The following is a 24,220-nucleotide window of genomic DNA, read 5'->3' as shown; positions in this document are numbered from 1 at the left end:
TGGGGTCTATACTTTCTTTTACACTTACAGCTAACTCTGGGGTCTATACCTTCTATTACACTTTCTGCTCCGAAGTCTATACCTTCTGTTGCGCTTCCAGCTCTGATCTCCAGGGTCTATACCGTGTATTACCCTTCTACGTCTGACTCTGGGGGTCTATACCTTCTATTACACTTCTATTATACTTACGGCTCCGACCCTGGGGTCTATACCTTGTGTTACACTTACGGCTCTGGTGTCTATACCCTCTGACTCTGATCCCCTGGGTCTATACCTTGTATTACCCTTGTGAGTCCGACACCGGGATCTATACTTTCTTTTGCACTTACAGCTGACTCTGGGATCTATACCTTCTATTACACTTTCTGCTCCGAACTCTATACCTTCTGTTGCCCTTCCAGCTCCGATCCCCAGGGTCTATACCGTGTATTACCCTTCTAGGTCTGACTCTGGGGTCTATACCTTCTGTTGCCCTTCCAGCTCCGATCTACAGGGCCTATACATTTTGTTGCACCCCTGGCTCCGACCCCAATAAGGACCTCTGGTCAGATGCAGTGAATGTGGAGACTGTGATCAACTGTGGGCCCTAAGCCATGAACCCCGACCACTGAACTATAGGCCAGCAATACTCCAAGGAGTTAAACACCCCTTAACAAATAAGTAGCCTTTATTTTTTTTTCTACCATACCCAGACAATTTTATTTTCAGTCCTGTAACCCGCTTTCAAATATCACTGTGGGCCATACATGAGCTTAACCCATGATGTACCACATCATCATGCCATTTATTGGCGTCCACGTCTATCACGCAAGCTCAGATGACACTACCACAAATCATTGCAGGTGCTTACATAACGCATGCGCAGCAGAGAACAGGAGGATTCTGCCGGGTTGGAACCTGTCTCGCTGGAAGGGGCGTGGTCGGAATGTCCCTCACCCCGCCCTTACGTCACGCAGGCTCCTCCCGCCACTTCTTTCATACGTCTCCTGGTGACCGCGCCCTGAGCTAACGCCCGCCCACCTCCACTGTCCGCGTCATGTGACTCAGGCCGCGCCCCTCCCTTCCCCCACTTCCGGTGCAGTTCGGGATGTGGCGTTCGTGACGTCATTTGGACCGCGTTGGAAGCGCTGCCGGGCTGAGCGTGACGTGGCAGAGAGACGAGTATCCGCCGGGCACAGAGCAGCACAGCGGCCGCCGAGCACCGACCATGGGCCTCACCATCTCCTCGCTCTTCTCCCGGCTCTTCGGCAAGAAGCAGATGCGGATCCTGATGGGTGAGTGGGCCCGGCCTGTGCCATGGCCATCCGAGAGGGGCACGCCGCTTAAGGGGCGCCGGTGCCAGCTCCAACTCGGGCGTACACCCCTCACCCTGGTATGGAGGGCACAGCCTTGTCCCCCGGTTGTCAGCTGCTGCAGTCAGAGGGATCCTTGGGTCTATGGAGCTTCCTACAACTTGTGCCCAGTGTGTGCCACTAGATGAGTGGCACTACCAGGGTAAGAGGTGGTGCTCTAGAGGGGCCTTGGTATTTATATCTCCCTGGCAGTATTAAAGGGTTACTCTGAGCACTTAATATTGATGACCAGCCCTCCGGGTGGCCACCAGTAGGTGATCGCTGGGGGTCCGCCACTTGGGACCCCTGGAGATCAGCTGTACATTGCAGCCCCCTGAACTGCTGGCAGTGGGGGCTCAGTGTAATGGGGGTTATATCTAAGGCGCCTCTGACCCCACTATACGGTAAGTTCGGGTTCTGAGACCAGCTGATCACCAGGGTGCCAGAGTGTCGGACCCCCGTTGATCACCTACTAGATACTGCAAGGGGATGCATGCTTGGTAGACCCATCTAAGGGCATCCCCTCGGTCCCACAGCCCTATAAACTAAGTTATTGCGCTGTTTTGGTTATTTTTCATACCCTGCGCCGTCACCTGGAGAAGCCGGTGCGTCGCAGGAAGGCCGGACCGTGTGCCCGCTCTCCAATAGAGACTGCCTGGGACTTGGAAAATCTGGTTTTCCTGCGCCGCTCCATCTTTACCAAGCAACAGTACAGGGTGGCAATGGCGGGCGAGGCTTTAACATAACAAACTACCTCGGCTGCCTGTCACGCCCCCTAGTGGCACCCGAGCTTACTTCTATGGTGTTGTGGGACAGGTTTGTTGGCCCGTCGCCTCCAGTAAGCGCAGTAAGCCCTGCTGCTGACGGGACGGGCCCGTGGAGTCTGCGATCGTGTAGGCTGCATAACTTAGTTTCTGGCTCTTGTAGGGGGGGGGGGGGGGCGGCTTCCCGGTAAACTCACTTAGGCCTCATGTCCATGGGGAAAATCAGATCCGCTGCAGATTCTCCATGGAGAATCTGCAGCGGGTCCCTCCTGCCCCGCGGACATGAGCGCCGAAAATAGCAATTTAAAAGAATTTACCTATCCGGCGCGGGCGACGAAGGTCAGCTGTTCCTCACGGCCGGATCTTCATTTTCGGCCGGCGGATGAATTCCTGACGCCGGCGGCACGTCGCCGGCACGTCGTCGACGTGCCGCGCGCATGCGCCGGGCACATCCGCCGAGCCGAAGCAAGGGAGATGCGGCGGTGAGGAAGAGAAGAGCTTCGCGGTCCGCTGCGGGTGAGTAAATGCTTTAAATTCCTATTTTAGGTCTCCCGCGGATCCGGACGGCTTCCATAGGCTTCAATAGAAGCCCGCGGGAGACCCGCATGAAAATGGAGCATGGTCCAGATTTTTTCATGCTCCATTTTTTTTAAAATCACTTTTATTGACGATCCGCGGGTATTTATCTACCCGCGGGTGGTCAATGCATCCCTATGGGGTGCGGATCCGCGCGCGGGAGATCCGCTGCGGATCCTAAATCCTATTTTCCCCGTGGACATGAGCCCTTAGGCCTCATGTCCACGGGGAAAATCAGATCCGCTGCAGATTCTCCATGTAGAATCTGCAGCGGGTCCCTCCTGCCCCGCGGACATGAGCGCCGAAAATAGCAATTTAAAGCATTTACCTTTCCGGCGTGGACGGCGAAGATCAGCTGTTCCTCACGGCCGGATCTTCATTTTCGGCCGGCGGATGAATTCCTGACGCCGGCGGCACGTCGTCGACGTGCCGCGCGCATGCGCCGGGCACATCCGCCGAGCCGAAGCAAGGGAGATGCGGCCGTGAGGAAGAGAAGAGCTTCGCGGTCCGCTGCGGGTGAGTAAATGCTTTAAATTCCTATTTTAGGTCTCCCGCGGATCCGGACGGCTTCCATAGGCTTCAATAGAAGCCTGCGGGAGCCGTCCCCGCGGGAGACCCGCATGAAAATGGAGCATGGTCCAGATTTTTTCATGCTCCATTTTTTTTTAAATCACTTTTATTGACAATCCGCGGGTATTTATGTACCCGCGGGTGGTCAATGCATCCCTATGGGATGCGGATCCGCATGCAGGAAATCCGCTGCGGATCCTAAATCCTATTTTCCCCGTGGACATGAGCCCTTAGTCTTTACATTCCAACCCTGTCAGCTGGAAGTGTTCCAAGCATCTCCTGCTCCTTCCTGGTGGGGGCGCTGCATGGGACTGCGTGGGCCTTTAATAACTGATCTTAAATGGGTTGGCCAACTTGGAACAGCTGACTTGTGCTCAGGAGGAATGAGGGCTAGTTGGGGGTCTGCTGCTCAGTACCCACGCCCATCATATCCTGGGCTGCTGTCGCAGTGTACAGGGGTGGTATGCCAGGTGCCGTTCCTATCTATTGCTATACCACCATCATGCTACCGTGTATTGTATGCAGCTCCCATTGTCTGTACACAGACAGCAGCCATTGAACGCATGATCGGTGTGGGTCCTGAGCGGGCGGCCCCCGCCTGCCTACTGATGACCTACACTGCGGGGGAGCAGGTCCGTCCGTCCCCTGACGCTCCTGTAGGGCAGCACAGGTGATGTCACTGTCAGACACTCAGGCACTGCACAGGTGTTCTCTCTATGGGGTGCCCCCGGATCGGCACCTGGGGGTGATTATCGGTCTTTCTGGATAACCCACTTTGTCCCACAATGGGAGTTCGTATAAATTTACGGGGTTCCAGGACTCCCTACACTGATCGGTGGGGTCTGGAGCAGCGGACTGTAGTGAGGGTCCCAGCCACCCCCTTTAAGTTAGGAGTAATACTGGGAACGGCACATTCTGTTTTTGGAGCATAAAAACTGAATTGAAATGGAATTAAGTTTTTAGTTTCATTTCAGTGAGTTTAAAAAAAATAAAAATAAAAAAAAAAAAAATATATATATATATATATATATATATATATATATATATATATATATATATATATATATATATATATATATATATATATATATATATATATAAATAAATATAAAAAATACGGTGCTTCCAGACGGACTCGGTTCTGTTAGCGGTCCGTGTTTTTAGCAGTACAAATAGCGCAGACTGCAGCACTAGGTTGTCACTTTTAATGAAATTGAATCAAACTATAACTTTCCCTTTAAAAAAAAATAAAACTAACCGCGAATTACTGATTTGTGTCCTGTGTGCGCCCGGCCCCCCCGTAGATTGCTTCCCAGATACCCTATGGAGGTTGGCCACTTCTTGAAACCTTTAAGGGACAGTCATGATCTTAGCGCCCCGTCAGTCAGCGCTCACTCGCATAAGTGAAATGAGCCAACTCCCGCTTATATAAAATATCTGCAATCTAGCGGTACAATTACATGGGACGACCGTGTAAAGGATCTGCGCGAGCGGGTGAGGTCACCGCTAGTTGTTAGCGCGCAGGTAGATCACTCGCTGGCTTTACGTTTAGACGTAACGATTATTGCGCATTTTCATTAATTTGAATGAATTTTACGCTGCAATTGTTGCGTGTAAATGGCCCTTAAGCCTCTCCATCAATAATGGCGATAACGAGGATGGAGCTGATTGTTATCATAATGGTGATGGGAAGCCGGATGTCACCATTGTAAACGCACCACTTCCAGCCGAGTCCTATATGAAGGCGTATTGGGCGTATGGTCTCATGCTCGCCGGGCGCCATGTCTCCATGAAGCTCGTGCGCGGCTGCAGCTTGACTTGCTGCGCAGACCTCCCATAGAGATGAATGGGGAGATGTGCACAGGAGTTAGCTGCAGCCGCGCACAAGCTTCATGGGGGACACGGCGCTGGATCGGGCGCCTGATGAGGATGGGAGATGCCTTCCCCTTCTATCACCTCCGAGCTCTAGAACTTAGTGTATGAGGTGCCGGCGGTTCCCTGTCAGTGGCCTCTAAAATTACATCAAAATGCCTTACACTGGGAGGCGCTGTCTATCCCCAACTATCACTGGAGTCTCTACAAGCTGTAACCCCGTTCATAGGAGTGAGGGGTCCCACAGCCCTTGTCACCTTGTGGCATGTCCTGTAGAAGATGGGACCCCTGCGGCGCCACCGCAGGACAAGTGACGTATTACACAAAGTGGGTTGTGAATACAGTGCTTGACTCTGCAGCGAGAGATGCTGCTGATAGCCCCCCGTTCTGATGTATACTGTGGGGGGTACAAAAATAGTCAAAGCAAGAATTTCAATTTTTTTTCACTGATTTCAGTGCTAACGGAGCGTCTGACTTCCGGTTTTATTGGGTCAAACGTGAGCAGCTACAATACATCCCCTAACTGGGTGGGTATTATGTGACCGGGGCACACAGGGTAAATGTAGTCCTGGGTCTGCTGACCCCCTGCTTGTCACTGATGGGTCCGCAGCACTCCCTCCAGGCAGCGGATTCCCGTCCTCTCGCTAAAGTGCATTTACACGCAACAATATCCTTTAGAAAATTTAAAAAAATCGTCACATCCTTCAAATCTGAAGGATAATTGTTCAGTGTGAACGCGGCCAACGGGAACGATCTGCTTGTTCATCCCATAGAAATCCTTCAACGATTCTGTTAAACTGCTTGCCGGCGTGAACTGCGACAATGTTTGCTCAGGCACACCATTATCGTGACGTGTAGAAGTACTTGCAGTCAGGAATGTAACACTTAAGACGTCGCTGTGCAGAGTCTGTAGTCCCGGCCAAGACAGCAGCGTTACGCAATCCTCTTATCTTCCTGTTCCGGGACTCGGTGGTGGTGTGGGGCTCCACAGTTCTGTGTTCGGATTACTTTCCTTTTGGTGGTGGTAGTAAAAAGATTTCAGTCTGATGATTACTGCTTTTAATGTTTTCTGTTTAACCCTTGAAGGTCGCGTCACTTTTTTAATACATCTTTCACTTTTTAACAATCGTCATACCTTTATTTATCCAGCGCTGTAGCTGTAGGAGGGCTTGTTAATTATTTTTTTTTAAATTTTTTTTTCTTTGCGGGATGAGTTGTTTTTCAAGGGTACCATTGAAACGTTAAAAAAAATTCTGAAATGAAGAAAAAATTCAATTCTGCCATTTTTTGGGGGTGTTTCTGCAGTCACACTGACTTTATTCTGTGGGTCAGTACAATTGCACGAATACCCTATTTATATAATTTTGTTTGCTGTACAGATTTTTTTTTAAATAAAATCTGCTGCCGCCAAAACTTTATTTTTTTTGTCAACATAGCTGTGTGAGGACTTGTTTTTTGCGGGCCGCCCTGTAGTTTCTATTGGTACCGTTTTGGAGTACATACAACTTTTTGATCACTTTATTACTTTTTTTTTTTTAGGTCAGGGTGACCAAAAAGCGCAATTCTGTCAGGGTAAATGTGTGTGTTTGGCTTTTTATGGATGCAACAATACCAAATGGTATTTGGTGTCTTTTTCTTTTTTTTATTATAAACTTGAGAGGTTTTAAAACTTAGATTACATTTAAAAAAAAAAAAGTATATCTTGTTGTTTGTATAGCGCCAACTTATGCCGCAGCGCGTTCAGGTAACTTAGTTCTAGTACTCTTTAGGCCTCGCTCAGGCGTCTGCAGAAACACTGCGTTTACTGCGGTTTCAGCAGCGCTGGCATGCTTTTTGGCTGCGTCTTCAGCATATCGCAGCTTGACAAGTACCCGGAGCTCCGGAGAGTTACAGGCGGCACCAGCTAGATGAGTATTACTATAAAAAAAAATAAAATGTAGGTAGTGTAGCTAGGGCGTTTAGCGCTGTCAGAAACGTAGTACCAAGTTGTGCCCCATTTTCGGCAGCACTGAAGCCGCTGCCCATTCATTTCAATGGTCTACACGGGGCTGAAAACGGCCAAAGATAGAACATGCATCGCTCACAAAGCGCAGCGTTGAAGTTGCTTGCGTGAGCGACCCTTTTGAAATGAATGGGAGTGTTGTACAGCGTTTAGCGCAGCGCTGAAAAGACAGCACTAAACTCTGTACAAAAACGTCTGTGTGAGGGAGGCCTTAGAGTTGGTCCTACACCTCAGATATAGTTGTCAACAGCTTATCTCTCAAAGGGCATATTGGATTACAACATGTCCCATTCTTCTTTGCCCCCCCCCCCCTCCCCCCCACACTGTTCCTTTGCAGGTAGGTTGTCCCGCTGCCATACTCTTTGTGGTCTTCTGGCAACGGGTTTGGATGGCTTTCATCTGTGTACACAATCCTGCCACAAGTAATTCGACAACTGAGCAAGAGTCAAAAGTGGTATTTCTATGTGACTACCTAGTAACCCCAATAACATCAGATACTCTGTGACATACTAATGCCTGATACACTTCAGCTGGTATTTCCCTCCATTCATGCTGCAAATATCTGTCCAGTTCTCTCAAGGATGATGGACGCTGTTAATATTTTGTCACCAGACGTTCCAGATCATCCCAAAGATGTCTAGTAGGGCTCCTTCAGGACTCTGTGCAGCCAGTCCAGACGTGGGACATCCATATCTTCAAACCAATGTAAAACGGCGTTGGATCTGTGACAAGGCGTGTTGTCTTGTTGGCAGTATGGCCGACCCTTCCCAGAGTATTGCCACATCGTCTGCAGCACATTATTGTCCATAATGTCAGGGCACACCTCCATGCTTGTATTAATGTGCAGTATTTTCTACAGCCACCTCGTGTCTGCGGGCACATTCTGCATGTGGGAGCCCGCAACAGAATCCAACCCTGCCCGCGGCCGAAGACACTGCGGGTGCTCTACTTACCCATCCGGGTCTTCTCTTTTTTCTTCACTGCAGATGTGTGCAGAAGTGCCAGCCAGTGCGCCACCGTACATGTGCAGTGGAGTTATTTTTCAAACTCTTGCTTTTTCGCAGAATCCGCCACTCGTCCGCATTCAATTGCAGACGGGGCGCGGATCGGATGGCTTCCATTGACTTCAGCGGAAGCCGCCCGTACAGGATCTGTACTGAAAAGGAGCGTGCTGCGATTATTTTAATTTTTTATTTTTTTCTTCCTGGACCAAAAGGTCTGCGAATCTAATCCGCTTGCTTTATTTCACCCGCGAACGCCCACGTGTACCTGTGGGGAGCCTGATGCGAGGATTCCGCAAATCGGAGCTGCCCGTGGACACTCGGCTTTGCTTGTGGCATCAGTCAGTCACACTGGGGGTAGGCAGGGATTGGCACTATGTGGCACTTGTTGCTTAATGAGGACTACTTGGCACTTGTGTGTGCATACCCTTTTCTGAAGTACGGCAGCGGGGGCTAGTGATATAGATGCTTTCTAACTTGGGGTTGGGACCCTTATAATCGCTGAAATGCACTAAACTAGAACAAACAGTGTTCGATTAGCGCAGGTTTAGAAACTCTACACTACTGTAATTAAGGGTGTAACACTTGGTGACTGCGTCTTTAATAGTCCATTGATGTCTGAAACTCACAGTAGCCAAGATATCTCAAACGCCTTACCCTGCCGGTCCCCATGTGGTTACATGGCAGGATTGCAGTGCGTATGACTGTAGGTGTTGGACGTGCATGTTAGTTGTATCTGTGGAGGGGATTAGCTAACTTGTCCGTCTGGTGTCTCTCATTCGCACCCGGTATGGAGTAGCTGATCTTCTGCTCCACAAGGCCTGGTGTTAACTCCTAAACAAGTTGTAATAAAGTAACTTTTACATCCATAGAACTCCATGGGGAGGCTTTATCAGTGCAATAAGGCTGGGTTCACACAGGGAGGGTTTGCCGCGGAAATTCCGTCTGGGATTAGCCAGCTATGTGGACGAGATGTGTCAAAAATCTCGTCCACACGGGATCGCCAATCCGTCGCAGCAAAGCAGCGCTGCAGCGCGGATTCCCCAGCCACAGCATGTCAATCACCCCTCTCTCCGGGAGCACCGGAAAAGCGTGCGGCCGAGCAGCGGCAAGACACGAGATTTCCGGCGTGATTTCGTGGTGTGAGAACCCAGCCTTAAAAGGATTGTCCTCAACTTTAAACATTTTTCCCATTAATGGCTATCCTCAGGATAGATCCTCAATAGATGATTGGTTGGGGGTCCATATGAGATCCCTGCTGATTAGCTAATTCTTAGTGCTGCAGTCAGGGCTGGAAGTACATAGTGCTGACATTGCAGCAGCCTCATTCGCTTCTGCAGACACACCTCACATTAAGCTCAATGGAAACTGTGCCTACAGTACCAACCCCAACCACTGCACTACAGACGGCGCATCCTGGACTGGGAATCAGCTGAGTGGCAGGGATCCCCATCGGCAGACCCCAGCGATCATCTATTGATGACCTATCCTCAGTATAGCTCATTAATAGTAGAAACGCCCAAAGTGACGGACATCCTATAAGTGTCTAATGTACTTGCCTCCTTTCCCAGCTTCTTGTACAGTTGTAGTGGTTTCAGGGAAGAGGGTGGCTGTGACCATTGAAATCTCCTCTGATCAGATGGATTTAATACCGTAAATTATTTCCAAGCTCATGTCAAAACACTGGTGCCGCCTGAGATGGGTTTCTGCCCACCCATTGCTGCAGGCAGCGGACCCCCTGTCTGATTGGTCACTGGTACCTGAGGGCGAGTGTCCCGCTGAAAATCCACAGCATTGATAACGGCAGCAACGGGAGTCAGTTTGTTGAGTTGGAGCCACCTACCTGTAAGGTGTCCGTAAGCTCTGATGGGGTATATGGACATATATTGTCTTTAATTAGGCTGCCTGTCCACGGGCATTTTTGCATTGCGTTTCCCGCAGCGATAATCCGACCGCAGGTAACGCAGTAAACGCTTTACGTAGTGTTGCCATGGAAAGCAGCCCCCCCCCCCCCAGTCCATGAGCAGAGAACCATAGTGATTCTCCACTCGCGGGCGGCAAATCGTAGCATGCTGCGAATTGCCCCAATTCTCAACGGTGAGCCCATCTGTCAGGCTCACCGCGGAGATCCGTCAGCTGGCTCCTCAGCGGTGGAGATCTGCGACGGGATATTGCAACCCCCGTGGAAAGGCAGCCTTATTGCAATACCGCTGACATGTTGGTCTACTAGCCGTATCTGGACACTACTGCGATCACTGGATTGTGTCATTGGTAGGTCAGTGAGTGATCAGACATGACCACCCATGGTCTAGTGTGTCCTCCATTACGGCCGCTGGTGGATTCTGTTGTCTCCCGGCTGCACGCTCTTGATGTCGTCCTTGGCGTCAGCCGTGGCAGAGTGGATTGTTCTGTTAAACAGGAATGAGAAACCCTGTACGGCTGATATTTACTCTGTCGCCATCCGTCTTGTCATGTGTTTGCTCAGACAACCCCGACAGGAGCGTTCAATCTATCCTGAGCTGCACATCCCGGTTAGAATTGCAAACAATCCCGTATTTTCACCCTGTCGGTGAGAAATGAGAAGTCATAACTATGTGCCCCCTCCTTCATATATTCACTGGGATTCAATAGTTTAAAATGCAGCTCGATATAACGTCTTCAGGCAGAACCGGTTTTGTGAGTTATGGCTTTATGTACCAAGTGCAGAAAATATTACGACACTTGGTCCTGGGCTTTAATCCCAGCAATCAAGCAGGAGCTGGTCAGGTCCCTGTCTGTCAGACACAGCTGAGGACTTCTATGGGACTTGGTGATCACATGACCGCCAGCTGCCCTGTTACAGCAGAGCTGTAGGGTCCTAGCAGACTCTGACCAGCTCTGACGGTGACTGACACTAGGGGGATATTTTCCCCTGTAACTAGGGCTCCTATGGATCGCTACAGTGGAAAAGTGTAATGTTTAAACGATTGTCATGAAGGGCATAGATGGTCAAAAAAAATTGCAAAAATAAGTAAAAAAATAAATTATTTAAAGAATAAAATTAAAAGTATATGTACAAATGACCTAAAACCGTCACCATATGGGTCCTGTAATCCTAGACTACAAATTATATATTGTCGTTCCCATGCTTTATTTTAGCATAAATATACAAATTTTAAAAATCAACTATAAAATTAAAAGCTCATTTTATTTATTTTATATAGTTTTACTCCCAATAAAGCGAAAAGGAGCGAAAACAAATTCAGTGAAAGGAGATATATATAAAAAAAAAAAAAAAAAAGCCCTATAGGGCACGGGGGAAAAAAACCCCATAAAAAATAGTTTTGGTAGCTGAAGAAAAAAAAAATGAAACCACTCTCGCATGAGGTTGTAAAATCAGTGTTTTTAAACTTGTTCAATAGCATTAATGCACCCAATCATTGCAATGGGTGATGTGTTTTAAAAAGCGCTGAAATGCACTAAAATAGAACAAACGGCGATTAGCGCAGGATTACAAACTGCACTAGAGCGCTCGTCTGAGAAGCCCCATTGAAATCAATAGAGGCTCAGTATAGCGTTTCAAACGCCCGCTAAAACGCTGTATTAAAAAAAAACACACCTAAAAGGTTAAAAAGCTACAAAAACCACCCTGAAGGAAAGGGTTTTTGGAGATTTACAGCCATCTTCCCAGCTGAAATTGCTTTTGCTAGTGGTGTCTCCCAAAAATAAGCTACAATAGTCTGTTTGCCATCCTTTCCCCCAGGCTGTTGAAGAACCTGTTGGCAAATATTCAGTTCTTCTACAAAGCTCCTGCAGTATAAACTCATTAATGCCCTTTAACCCGGACCATGAATTATCTGGCGACGGGTTGTAAGAATGCTTGTCTGCTTCCCCATCATTTGTTGGGTGACACGCTGGCAACAATGGTTGTCGGCAGCACATCTCCCCATGTCAACGGGGAATGCTTAGATTGTTTCAGACTGTGTGAAGGCCCTTTAAACCAGCACCAATTAATTAGTTGTAACAGTGATCAGCTCAGGCCTGGAAGAAGTCCCTGTAAAAGGACCCTTGCAGTGGGTTGTCTGACCTGCTGGGTCCTTAATGGCAAGAGACTGTAGCTGTTCTGAGGATGGGGGTCCTGACTAGGGAAACCTGGCCTATTTATTCAGAAATCCCTCCTAGATTCATTTGAGTTGATATCTCTTGCGGCATTTGCTTGGGGTGTCTTCACACGGGGCAGAATGTCCACGGGAAACGCTGCAGTCATTCCGCAGCACTTTGCCCTGAGTTATCGTACCCTCAAGGTACTTTAACTTGAGCTAAGACCAAGTGACAGATTTCTGTTGGTGCTGTGTACAAGGGCCGACTATTGCCCCAAATTGCGGTTTCCAGCCATTTATTTGGGAAGGAATACCTTTCAGTCCTAAGATCCATCCTCTTCTTGCTGTATTGAAATCTTAGATCCGGACCACAGTGGCCTCATCCGTGGACCAGCCTCATCATGTATGACCTGCCTTGGATCGGGATAAATAACTCAAGTACATGTAGAATGATCCTAGTCTGCAGTGTCCACTCAGTTGGTGGTATAGATAAAATTGGACGTTCTATTCCCCATCTATCTCTTGTCTCTCAGTAACTTGTACTAAATTTAAAGGCCCATTCACACTGAAAGATGATCCCTCAAACAGCAGTTTGTTACAGTGTTGCGTGATCATCTTTGCATAAACTTTTAAGTAGCTAATTAGCTACTTAAGAGTTAAATGCAGGTGGAGCGGGACACCTCTGACAGCTCTGAGAACAGCAGCTGCTTTGTATATGCAAACGGTGCTTTGTTCTTTGAGCTGTCAGCTGGTATCCCGCTGAAAACTTTGCGCACGGCGCTAAGTCATCGCTGAACGAACAGTGCACGATGGCCGTCTGTTTAGACACAATGATTATCGTTCAAAAGGCTTTTGAGCGATAATTGTGGTCTAAATGGGCCTTTAGATTGAAGTGCAAACACAACGGTCACTGTTAATGTGCATAGACTAGTTGAATCCCTCACCTTGGACTGAACCTGTCCATCCTGTCGTTGATGCCTACTGCTCTGGGTTATTAAATGGGTGCATGCTTTATTATCCAGCGCCTGTCTAGTAAGTGGCATTTCAGCACTCTATTACTTGCATGTATTGGATTCTGTTATATTGGCCCTGTATATATTAATCTATATGTATGCTTCCTTTCAGTTGGTCTTGATGCTGCCGGTAAAACAACAATCCTGTACAAGCTGAAGTTGGGAGAGATTGTCACCACCATCCCCACCATTGGTGAGTAACTCTTCCTATTCCCACCATCTCCCTGTGCCCCTTGCTTGCTCTGATAACTTGAATTCTGGGAAATGTAGTTTTCACATGACGTGTGAAGACTACATAGTGGCCTATAGATACAATACACTGCATGAGTTTGTAGGAGGGCAGTTAGCGGTGTGTTTTATTGAGTGGCGTAGATAATCGGTGCCAATGCTTTCCTGCGAACTGGCCGGTCTGTTTCCTCACCTCCAGTGGTGACATACAGACTTGTGACCATTGCAGCGGTCATACGTGTTTTATATGTCATTGTTAAAGTTAAAAAAAACAAACCGCCTGGGAATCTGCATGATTTAGGTTCAGATATATCGGCTGGGGAAGATTTTCACCATGTCCAACCTATAACCTGCCCTGTTATAGACTAATGCAGAACCAGCATGTATAGCTGCACAGGTGAGGGTCTGCAGGGACCCTTGGCTCCTACTGTTAGGGGGCTTTCACACTTGCAATCGTTATATCGCTGCGTGTTTTTTTTTTTTTTTTTTTTTTTCTAAACGTCAATAGGACTTTCCAATATTAATGCATTGCACAAATATCACAAGTTGGTGCTTTGCGATTTAGTGCGATGCATTTTTAACAGTAGAACGTCCCATTGACATTCGCGTTAAAAAAACGCAGTGAGATCGCAAGTGTGAAGGCATCCTTAGCATGTGAACATTGGGACGATGTTCTGCACCTGGCTTGTTGAGTGACACATCGTCTCATTCAGCCCATAATAACAGGGTGTACAGCCCAACGGCACTGCATATACCTAGGCAGTTACATTGTAGGACATCCCTGAGATGCTGGGTCAGGGAAAATATGGGATGAATTTCCTGGCTTGCGTCGCATATATAATTGTTTTCTCTTTTTTTTTGTAAAGGTTTTAATGTGGAGACCGTAGAATACAAAAACATTTGTTTCACTGTCTGGGATGTTGGCGGCCAGGACAAAATCAGACCACTTTGGAGGCATTATTTCCAGAATACACAGGTAAAGGGGTTTATTGATTATTTGGGTATGTAAGGATTTACATGGCTGGGTCCGATTCCGACATTGTGCAGTGCAGTTGCACCTGCGCGCCCCCCCCCCCACAGAGACCCATACTCACCTGTCCGGATCCACCATGAGTGTCTCAGCCGGCGCATCATGCGCAGTGCAGCACATGACGTACTGGCGCTGGGCTATGATGCAGATTCTCTTGATACTTCTGCAGCGCTCACTCCAGAAGTATCACAGGACAGATGGCTTCCATTGACTGCAATGGAAGCTGTCCGTGTGATTTTCCGCACAGAATAGAACATGCTGTGATTCTCCCCCGCAAGCAGAAAATCGCAGCTGATTTCTGCTCGCGGGCATGGGGGAATCTCTTAACCCCTTAGTGACCACACTTTTTTTGCTTTTTTTTTTTTTCCTATCTTCATTTTTTCCTTTTAACCCCACCCCCATCCTTTAAAAGAATTATAACTTTTTCATTTATCCATTGACGTAGCTGTATAAGGGCTTGTATTTGCGGAACGAGTTGTATTTCTCATTGGTACTAATTAGTGTACCATATAATGCACTGAAAAAAATTTTGAAAAATTCTAAGTGGAGAGAAATTTAGGGTGGGGTGGGTGGCTGTACAGGAGATTTAAATGCCGCTGTCAGATTTGACAGTGGCGTTTAAAGGGTTAACAGTCCCATTCGGCCAAACAGGACTGTTGCCCGCAGGTGTTAGCTGTAATAAACAGCTGACACCTGCGATGTATGGAGGGGGATAGCAACGCTATCTCCCTCCATGCATGTCCTGCAACGGCAGGACGTAAAAAGACTATAGTGTAGTCACTAAGGGGTTAACCTAGCATGTCTATGGACGGACATTGCTGCAGAATTCGCGGCGGGCATCCGGCCGCGAATTCCGCATTGAAAATCGGTCTGGCATTTGGCATAAGGCTGCACTTACTGCAATAAGAAAAAACTCATGCTTTACTGCAGTTTGCAAGTGGTTCACTGCCCACACCTACTGTCAACTCTCCCGGTGTGCACACAGATGGTTGTCAATCATCGTGTGGGTGGGGGAATCGGGATTCTCGCTGTCTCCTAGGAGTCCTCTCAGGATGTGCTCTTCTTATTTAACCCTGCTACGGATCACAAACTTGTATTTCACTGAGCTCCACTGATCTCGTCATATACTGTAGGGAGCAAACGTCGCTGGACAGGTTTGCTTTGATACTGATGGGACAACTCCTGTAAGGGGGTCTGTACACATTGTGATCACATCACACTTTTTATTTAATTTTTTTGGGGAAAATTGTGGGATTTTGCAAAAGCCTTATACCACGTGATACTGTAAACTGGCCGGAGACATTAGTGTTCAGATTGACCATCTGATGTTTCACGGTCGGCTAGCTAACCGTTGAAGGCCATACACTGAAACATATGTTCTGCAAGCAATGACTTGTGAACAATCGCTCCTATCATACATTCAGAGCTTAAGTAAACTTAAACAAGTTGTCAATTTTACAACAAGTGACACGACTTTCATCAACAATCCTGTATTGTTGGGTATATAGGAGCCGCTGTCTCTAGCCATTCACTGATCTCATAGTTGCTGGCAGTCTCTGCTTTACCCAGTGAGAGGGAACGTCTTTAAGGACTAGAAGCTGAGCTGCAGTCTGTTCATATATAACATGTAGATGTAATACCGCCTGCGATCTGCTCTAGATGAATGAATTGGGGTATACTCTATGTAATGCACTTGACTGGTCGGTGATCATGTTGAGCTTGGCTGCTAGACGCATAGTATGTCCATTTCATCTACACTGACCCTTCACGGTGGGAGATACGTCGCTGCAGCAACTCCATTTATAGCAAAGAGCATGCAGCGTTCAGATGAATAGGCTCTTGGCGGAGCGCTGTGCCGCTTCCACTATGAACAGCTTTGCTCATCTCCCCATAAAAGCTGTATACGAGCTTCTAGTCTACAGTCTAAGTGTTTGACACTTCTAGGGAAGCCATACACAGCCGAAGGAGCTGAGCGCTTTTGCCCTTGTCTTAGCATCCACAGCCCCACCCTCTCAGTTGATAGGTTCTTATAGCCTTTTTGTAAATGGTGATCTGGCATATACAGATGTAGCAGTCGTTAAAAGAGCTCATACCCCATAACCCCATTTACAGCATTGTAGTGCATTGTATAATGTGTTAAATGTCGCCTTAACGTTTGCCACATCTGCATTGCTGCAATGTTTTTCACTACAGTGTAATTTCACTTCAATCATCTTTCCATCTTCTAGGGTCTCATATTTGTCGTAGACAGCAACGATAGAGAGCGAATCCAGGAAGCCGCAGAGGAGTTACAGAAGATGGTAAGTAAAATAAAAGCACTGCGTGAAAATCTGCATGTAGACCATTCAGTTCAAGCAATCCGGTCCTGGACAAAGATGGCCGCACTGATTTTCTGACTACCTAATACACACGCTGCATTAGTATGTATCATTGGTATAAGATGATACACCTACTTTGATTGGCCTGCAATGCCCACTTGAGCATTACTGGCAGTCAGAGCAGCGTGTGGTGTCCTATGGCCTTTATACAGATGACTGTTGGGTCACACGGCAGTAATTATTCAGTGTGTGGAGGCGGAGCGCCCACGAGATCTCTTCTGGCTATCTAACTCCATTCAGATGAAGGGTTTATTCACACAGGCCAGAACCTCATATGTTGAGGAGGCATAATACTCACAGTAATATGAACTCCATTCTTTCGAATGGACTTAATCACATGAGCGAATTTATTTATTTTAACCCTCAGCAATGATAAACTCTGCATGTTCTTTTGGAATGCCTTGCCTATTGTTTTCAATGGGACCTTAAGACATTGCATGCTGTGTGATGGGATATTTCCCATTAAAATCAATTAAAAACCCTAGCGATCCTCTAATGCACGTCTGATTGCACAGAAGTGATGCAAGGTGTCTTTGAAAAACCTTTCCATCGATGTTCAAAACACACATTAGCAAGCGCCATATTGGGACAAGTTCCTTGGTCCGATATCGCGCTGGCCCATGTGACTGTAGTCAACTAAGACCCTTCACGGTTATAGACAATTAAAATACAAAACTTTATTATGCTTGATTAAGACAATTACTGGGCCAACAAAAGCAGACAAACAAAGACACCAAGCATATATTCCCTCACAGCTCACTATATTGATTGGAGCTGGATAGGTCACTATTAAAGATGAGCGAGCATTGTCCTTACCGAGTACCTGCCCGCTCGGAAGAAAAGGTTTGGGTGCCGGCGCGGGTGAGCGGTAAGTTGCGGGGGGAGAGAGATTGCAGCCATGGCTGTAGCACTAGATCCTTAACACCCTGATACATTAGCCTGACCAGCTAGTTTGTGCAGTTACCTAAGCCTATACTGCATAGATATCCCTGCTGCATTCACTAATGACAGCTCTCCCCTAAAATTCAACTGTCAATGTTCTGAACCCATTGTGTATTTCAACATTGGGATTGGTGTGATTGCTTTAAGGGCTCCTGATGAAATGTCTATATTAGACATAGAAGAATGCGTCGAACCTTGAGCAATTACTAATGGGATCAGCTTATCAAAACGATAGCTCGATCTTCCCACATTTCCACCAGTGAGGCATTATATACCCTGTGGGAACTTAGAACTCGTTTTTTGAGTAACCAGACAGGCCATTTTTCTAGTCTGACTACCTCATACCCTCTTAGCAGAGTATTATTTAATCTCTGCTTCCTTACTGCCAGTTTTTGAATCGGTAGGAATCTTACTATTTATCTGACATGCTTCATTTTTTTTTCAAATAACACACTTGGCATCAGACACCGACCCTTTCTGGTAGACTGATAAATCCAGTCTAAAGTCTCCATTGACTTTGGGTTGCCACAACAAACTCCTGTATGAGGCAAGCCGATACAAGCAATATCCCTATACGGATAGTGACCTATCCGGCTCCAATCAGTATAGTGAGATTTGAGGGATATATGCTTGGGGTCTTTTTCCATTTGTCTGCCTTTGTTGGCCCAGTAATTATTTTAATCAAGCTTAAAGTTTTTTTTTTTTGTATTTTAATTGTCTATAACTGACTAGCCTAGAAGGGCAGTTCATAGATGAATGACTGCCTGTTTATACGGACCGATTGTCATTTGATTTTAAGGTCTGCCTTAAGTGAACAACAAAGGTACGAATTAGCATTCGCCGTCCAGTCGCTGGCAGCGTTTACACTGAACTATTTGGTTTTACGCGATCCAGCAACTTAATTGAACAATAATCGTTCCATGTAAAAGGGCCTTCAGACTAATGATGCATGCTAGTGCACAGTGTGCATCACTGAGTCAGAGAAGCGGTGGGGACATGTTCGTCCTGGACCAGAGGGTCGCTTTAACTAAAGATTAGAGCTAAGTCACTAATATACACTTTTACCCAACTGCCAGGTGAAGCTAGACTTGTATCTTCAGTCTGGTCATTAGCTTTTACACTTGTGTTATAGCAGGAGGTTAATGAATGGTCGGCCTTATTGGTAATAAACCCATTCATGTTACAGTATTTTAGCCGTGCTTGTTTATGGAGTAAACTGCAAAGAGGGTTTCCTGCTCATGACTATATAGAGCTGCACATCTTAAAATGTGACTTGAGCCGGAACTTGCAACATGATGACAAGCTCGGTGTAAGAGAGCCACTGTGATTGTTCTAAGGAGCATCTGGCAATTCTAATCACTATAAGGAATTTTAGTGCCAGTTCACATCGCATTGTGGCCCTACTCTTGGCATTGTAGGGCAAAGCTTGTGACAAGCACATGGCATATCCATGGGGCCTTATGCACTTGGCAGGGGCAATAAGGCTAGGGCTACATGGTGTCTTTGACCACGATATGGGTTGTGTGACTAAAGATTTCTGTGTAGCCTTGCAGTCTCGCTAAAGTCGTCAATGAGGTGACTGAATCGCACATTGTAAAAGATCCACTGAGGTATTCTCAAGAGATATTGCTATAGCATATGGAATACTTTGTACCAGTCGCTGACTAAGTGTGGGCGTCTGATAGGATAGATCCTCTCTAATTATAGCCGCTCTAAAGCGGTAGATAACAGCGTAATATTTACAGTGTAATAGAAGCTTTTGTTTCTACCCTGTATAATAAGATCTAACGAATGATGGCGTTTCATTTTAGCTCCAAGAAGATGAACTGAGGGATGCTGTGTTGCTGGTGTTTGCCAACAAACAGGATCTGCCCAACGCTATGGCCATCAGCGAGATGACCGACAAGCTGACCCTTCAAACTCTCCGCAACAGAACTGTGAGTATATTGTGTTCTACACTGGGTGACCATGTTATGGCAGCGTTGTACTTAACGCACCAGGACGTAAACTTATGCCATGTGGATAGCGTGGGATCTGAAGCTGCAATATTATTCGATGAGAATATGGATCTCTGCTTTTAACCCCCTACATGCCATGATCAGTGTAGATCGCAGCATGTAAAGGGTTCACAGAGGGGAGGGTGCTCCCTCTGATATTGGACCCCTGTAATGTAATCATGGAGGGCTGATGAGTTGCCATGGCAACAGGACGCCAGATATTGAAGTCCTGGCTTGCTATTGCCAAGATTGCTATTGTAAGTGAATAAAGCATTGCAGTACAGAAGTGCTGCAATGCATTATCATGGCTATTATGGTTCAAATTTCCTAAAGGGTCACAAAAAAAGTTAAAACCTTTTTGCTCACAATTCCCTGGTATAAAAAAAAAAAGTTTTACAAATCCTCTACACTTAGGGCTCATGTCCACGGGCAAAATGACATTTAAAATCCGCAGCGGATCTCCCGCGCGCGGATCCGCACCCCATAGGGATGCATTGACCACCCGCGGGTACATAAATACCCGCGGATCGTCAATAAAAGTGATTTAAAAAAAAATGGAGCATGAAAAAATCTGGACCATGCTCCATTTTCATGCGGGTCTCCCGCGGGCTTCTATTGAAGCCTATGGAAGCCGTCCGGATCCGCGGGAGACCTAAAATAGGAATTTAAAGCATTTACTCACCCGCAGCGGGCCGCGAAGCTCTGCTCTTCCTCACGGCTGCATCTCCCTTGCTTCGGCTCGGCGGATGTGCCCGGCGCATGCGCGCGGCACGTCGACGACGTGCCGGCGATGTGCCGCCGGCGTCAGGAATTCATCCGCCGGCCGAAAATGAAGATCCGGCCGTGAGGAACAGCTGATCTTCGCCGTCCGCTACGGAAAGGTAAATGCTTTTAAATTGCTATTTTCAGCGCTCATGTCCGCGGGGCAGGAGGGACCCGCTGCAGATTCTACATGTAGAATCTGCAGCGGATCTGATTTTCCCCGTGGACATGAGGCCTAAATGTTGTATCAGTCATGATCTGTGCAATAAATTGAAGACCCTATTTATCCTGCACTGCAAAAACCATAGAAAAATGCTTATTTGGTTTGTTTTGCCTGCCAAAAACACTAGGGATTTTAAAAAGCCATATGTACCAATAAAAACTACTGCTAAAACTACAGCTTTTCATGCAAAAATCAAGCCTTCATAGAGCTCTGTGCATAGAAAATTGTGACTGTGCAAATCTGCATGATTAACACTGCAGAAAAAAACAATGGCAGAATTGATGTGTTCTACCCCTTCTCTAAAAAAAATTAATTAAATACAAATAAAAAATCACACCCAAAAACTGAGTAAAAATGATACATGTACCCAGAAACAAAAACTATATTTTGCAACGTGAAAAACAAGCCCTCATATGGCCATGTCGATGGTAAAGTAGGTTATGGCTTTGGAAAAGTGGAGCTGAAACTCCCCAAATCACTGGGTCCTTATGGCCAAAATAGGCCGTGTCCTTAAGGGGTTACAGACGCTCATCTGATAGTGTTTGACCTGCAGATCCACAGCAATTGGTGTGGGGAATGCTTTCCAGGGAATCAGCGCTACGACTAATACTCTATCTACAGCAGCTGTAAGTGTTGCCCCCTACAGGAAGCGTTCATTGATTCGTGCTGCTTGTGCCAAAACCTGACCTCCCATCAGCTCGGTGCAACACAAATCTGAATTTATCTGACCAGGCGATGTTTTTGCTTTGTTCAGTGATTCAAGTTTTGCCTTTATTCCTTTTAGACAGCAATGGTGCTGTAACTGGTCGCCTGCTGCTATACCCCTCCTGTGCTAAGGACCATGGCGGGTTGTGTGTTCGGACATGTTATTTGGAGCACCAGAGCTGCAGCTTGCTTGGCTGTACAGTGCTTGATTCTTGACATCCGCCTCTGAACTCTTTTTTACAGGATCCCCTTTCATTGGATATTTTCCCCCAATCAGTTTTCCCCCAACTCCAGTCCTCATGGACCCCCAACAGGTTAGGATTTCCTCAGTATTTCACAGGTGATGTAATTGTCGGTGCCTCAGACATTACCACAGGTGTCCTTACTATAGGATATCCTGAAAACATGACCTGTTGGGGGTCTCTGAGGACGGAGGTTGGTAAACTCTTCTATATCCTCTACCATTGTATAAGAGAAACCCCACAAAGTTGGCAGTGTAAATCCAGGCCCCGGCTACTCTAGCACCGATGACCAGGCCTTGCTAGAAGTCGCTCCGATTTCTGGATTTTCCCATTTTATGTGGATTCGCACTGAAACTAATCAACAGAAAACTTGCTCACCCGATTTTTATGGTGCACTGCTATGGGATCACAGGTCTAATTTCCATACAGGAAAGTTCCGATTGGTGAAAGGGCTTGAAACTCTTAAGGCCTCATGTCCACGGGGAAAATCAGGCCCGCCGCGGATTCTTCATGTAGAATCCATAGCGGGTGCCTCCTGCCCCGCGGACATGAGGCCTAAAAATCAGAATAAACTCACCTGCTCCGGACGATACGGATCTTCCTTCCTTCGCGGCCGGATCTTTTTTCGGCCTGGGGGATGTGCTCGGCACGCCACGTGCGCATGCACTGGGCACATCCGCCGGGCCGAAGAAAGATCAGATCGCGAAGAAGGGAAGAACTGCATTGTCCGGACCAGGTGAGTTTAATTCTGGTACGGGTCTCCCGCGGATCCGGACGGCTTCCATAGGCTTCAATAGAAGCCTGCGGGAGCCGTCCCCGCGGGAGACCCGCACTAAAATAAAGCATGTCTGTTTTTTTTTTCCTGCATGCGGATCCGCACCTGACGGGAAAAATGACATCCGCAGTTATTTAACTACCTGCGGCTGTCCAATGCATCCCTATGGGCGCGCGGATCCGCGTGCGGGAGAAACACTGCGGATTTTAAGCCCGTGGACATGAGGCCTAATAAAGTGGTTGTCCTGTACATATATGGAGTCCTTCCTATAGATGCTTCTAGTAAGTTCTGAAACTTATTTCCAACTTCCCATCTTTGTCTTTTCAGTGGTACGTGCAAGCAACATGCGCAACTCAGGGGACTGGTCTGTATGAAGGACTGGACTGGCTATCAAGCGAGCTCTCCAAGCGTTAAAAAGAAAGCGGCATTCAGCAAAGGACACAATGAATAGAAATGGTCTAGGCGTGTAACATCCAAACTAGTTCTAAAAATGGTATAAAGAAATGGAATGGGGGCAGCAAACACTCTAAAGTTTCCAGATTCTTTTCTTGCCGGTCATTTTACCAAGTTTTCATATTGCTTTTCCGAGCGATGTGGCTAGACATAAAGCAGAAAATAATAAATTCTCCTTTATGTGAAAGTGTTTTCTGGTTTTACTTATCCTTTACATGCCTGGAAATAATTATTGTGATGCTATAGATTTGACTGCTTCCCCTCCCCTTGTAATGCCCCTCTCCCTCAAGACAAACACTTACAATGTCATTTCTGAGTCGGTCGCAGCTCTCCTAATGTAAAGTCGGGCTGTTTTAATTATTGCACACTCTGCAGAATTCTTGCTTTACTGATGTTTTTGAAGTGTCCCCCATCTTCTCCCACGTGTCATTCCTTAGACTTTCTGCTGAAGTAAAACGTAGCATTCCATATCTATTTATTTTTCATCCATGCCAAAAGATCTAGTTTTTCTTTGCTTTTGTTATATATTTGCCCATATCAGCGGAGAACACGAAACACTATTCAAATGTACACCAAGTCTCATTTCTTTTAACCATATGCTAGCCAAGACTAACTTTTTGCATTTGCAATGAGGGTTGGTGGTAAAAGCCTTTGCTGGAGCAAGTTTGCAATAACGCCTTTTGCTGAGAGCTTTAGAGCAAAGGAGCCCCAGGCTGGTTTTATTTCTCAGCAGGTTGTCTCAGTTTAGGCTATTTTTTTATGTTGCTTTCAGCTTGACTGTTTTTTTGCCCATTGTATCATAGTTCTGCTGACGTTTTATTGTTTATTGGTGAACATATCTTCATGATGCAAGATTTTTTTTCTGTTTTTGGAATTCCTCAATCTGAACAATTGACGTTTTCTTCATACCCCACTAAGAATTATTCCTAATAAAATAACAAAAAAAGTTTTCTCTGTATTGTTTGTTTGAGTCTGGATGAGTTACTGCTTTCAAGCTATTGGTCTATCTTCCCTGGAGGTGACCAGCATGCGATATGTCATGGGAGGTGAAAGGCAATGCATGTTTGTTACTGTCCGCTAAGCGTTCTGCACACAGGTGACGTCACTGCCAGTTAGCGCTCGTACAGAGCATTTAGATGGGCAGATCACTGCTGAGTATAGCTCGCTTCTCATTCAGTGCTTCATTCTATGTGAAGCAGCAAGAAGTAAGCGAACCAGCAATGATTTGTCGCTCCTTTTCATCCAGCATAAAAACTAATAAACAATGGCTTTGCTTT

General features: G+C 46.7%; 1 protein-coding gene across 1 annotated transcript; it reads left to right on the top strand.

The window, feature by feature from the left end:
- Positions 1-1,076: 1,076 nt before the first annotated feature.
- On the top strand, positions 1,077-23,892 carry ARF4 (ADP ribosylation factor 4). The gene is made up of 6 exons (XM_066596567.1): positions 1,077-1,274; positions 13,321-13,401; positions 14,303-14,412; positions 16,695-16,766; positions 19,598-19,723; positions 22,818-23,892. The coding sequence occupies exons 1-6, from the start codon at positions 1,208-1,210 to the stop codon at positions 22,902-22,904; spliced, it is 543 nt and encodes a 180-aa protein (XP_066452664.1). The 5' UTR covers positions 1,077-1,207; the 3' UTR covers positions 22,905-23,892.
- The last annotated feature ends 328 nt before the right edge of the window (positions 23,893-24,220 follow it).

The sequence above is a fragment of the Eleutherodactylus coqui genome, chromosome 3 (genome assembly GCF_035609145.1).
Source record: "Eleutherodactylus coqui strain aEleCoq1 chromosome 3, aEleCoq1.hap1, whole genome shotgun sequence".
In the NCBI taxonomy this organism is placed as follows: Eukaryota; Metazoa; Chordata; class Amphibia; order Anura; family Eleutherodactylidae; genus Eleutherodactylus; species Eleutherodactylus coqui.
Note: the sequence above shows the minus strand (reverse complement) of the source record. Positions and strands in the feature narration are given on the sequence as shown.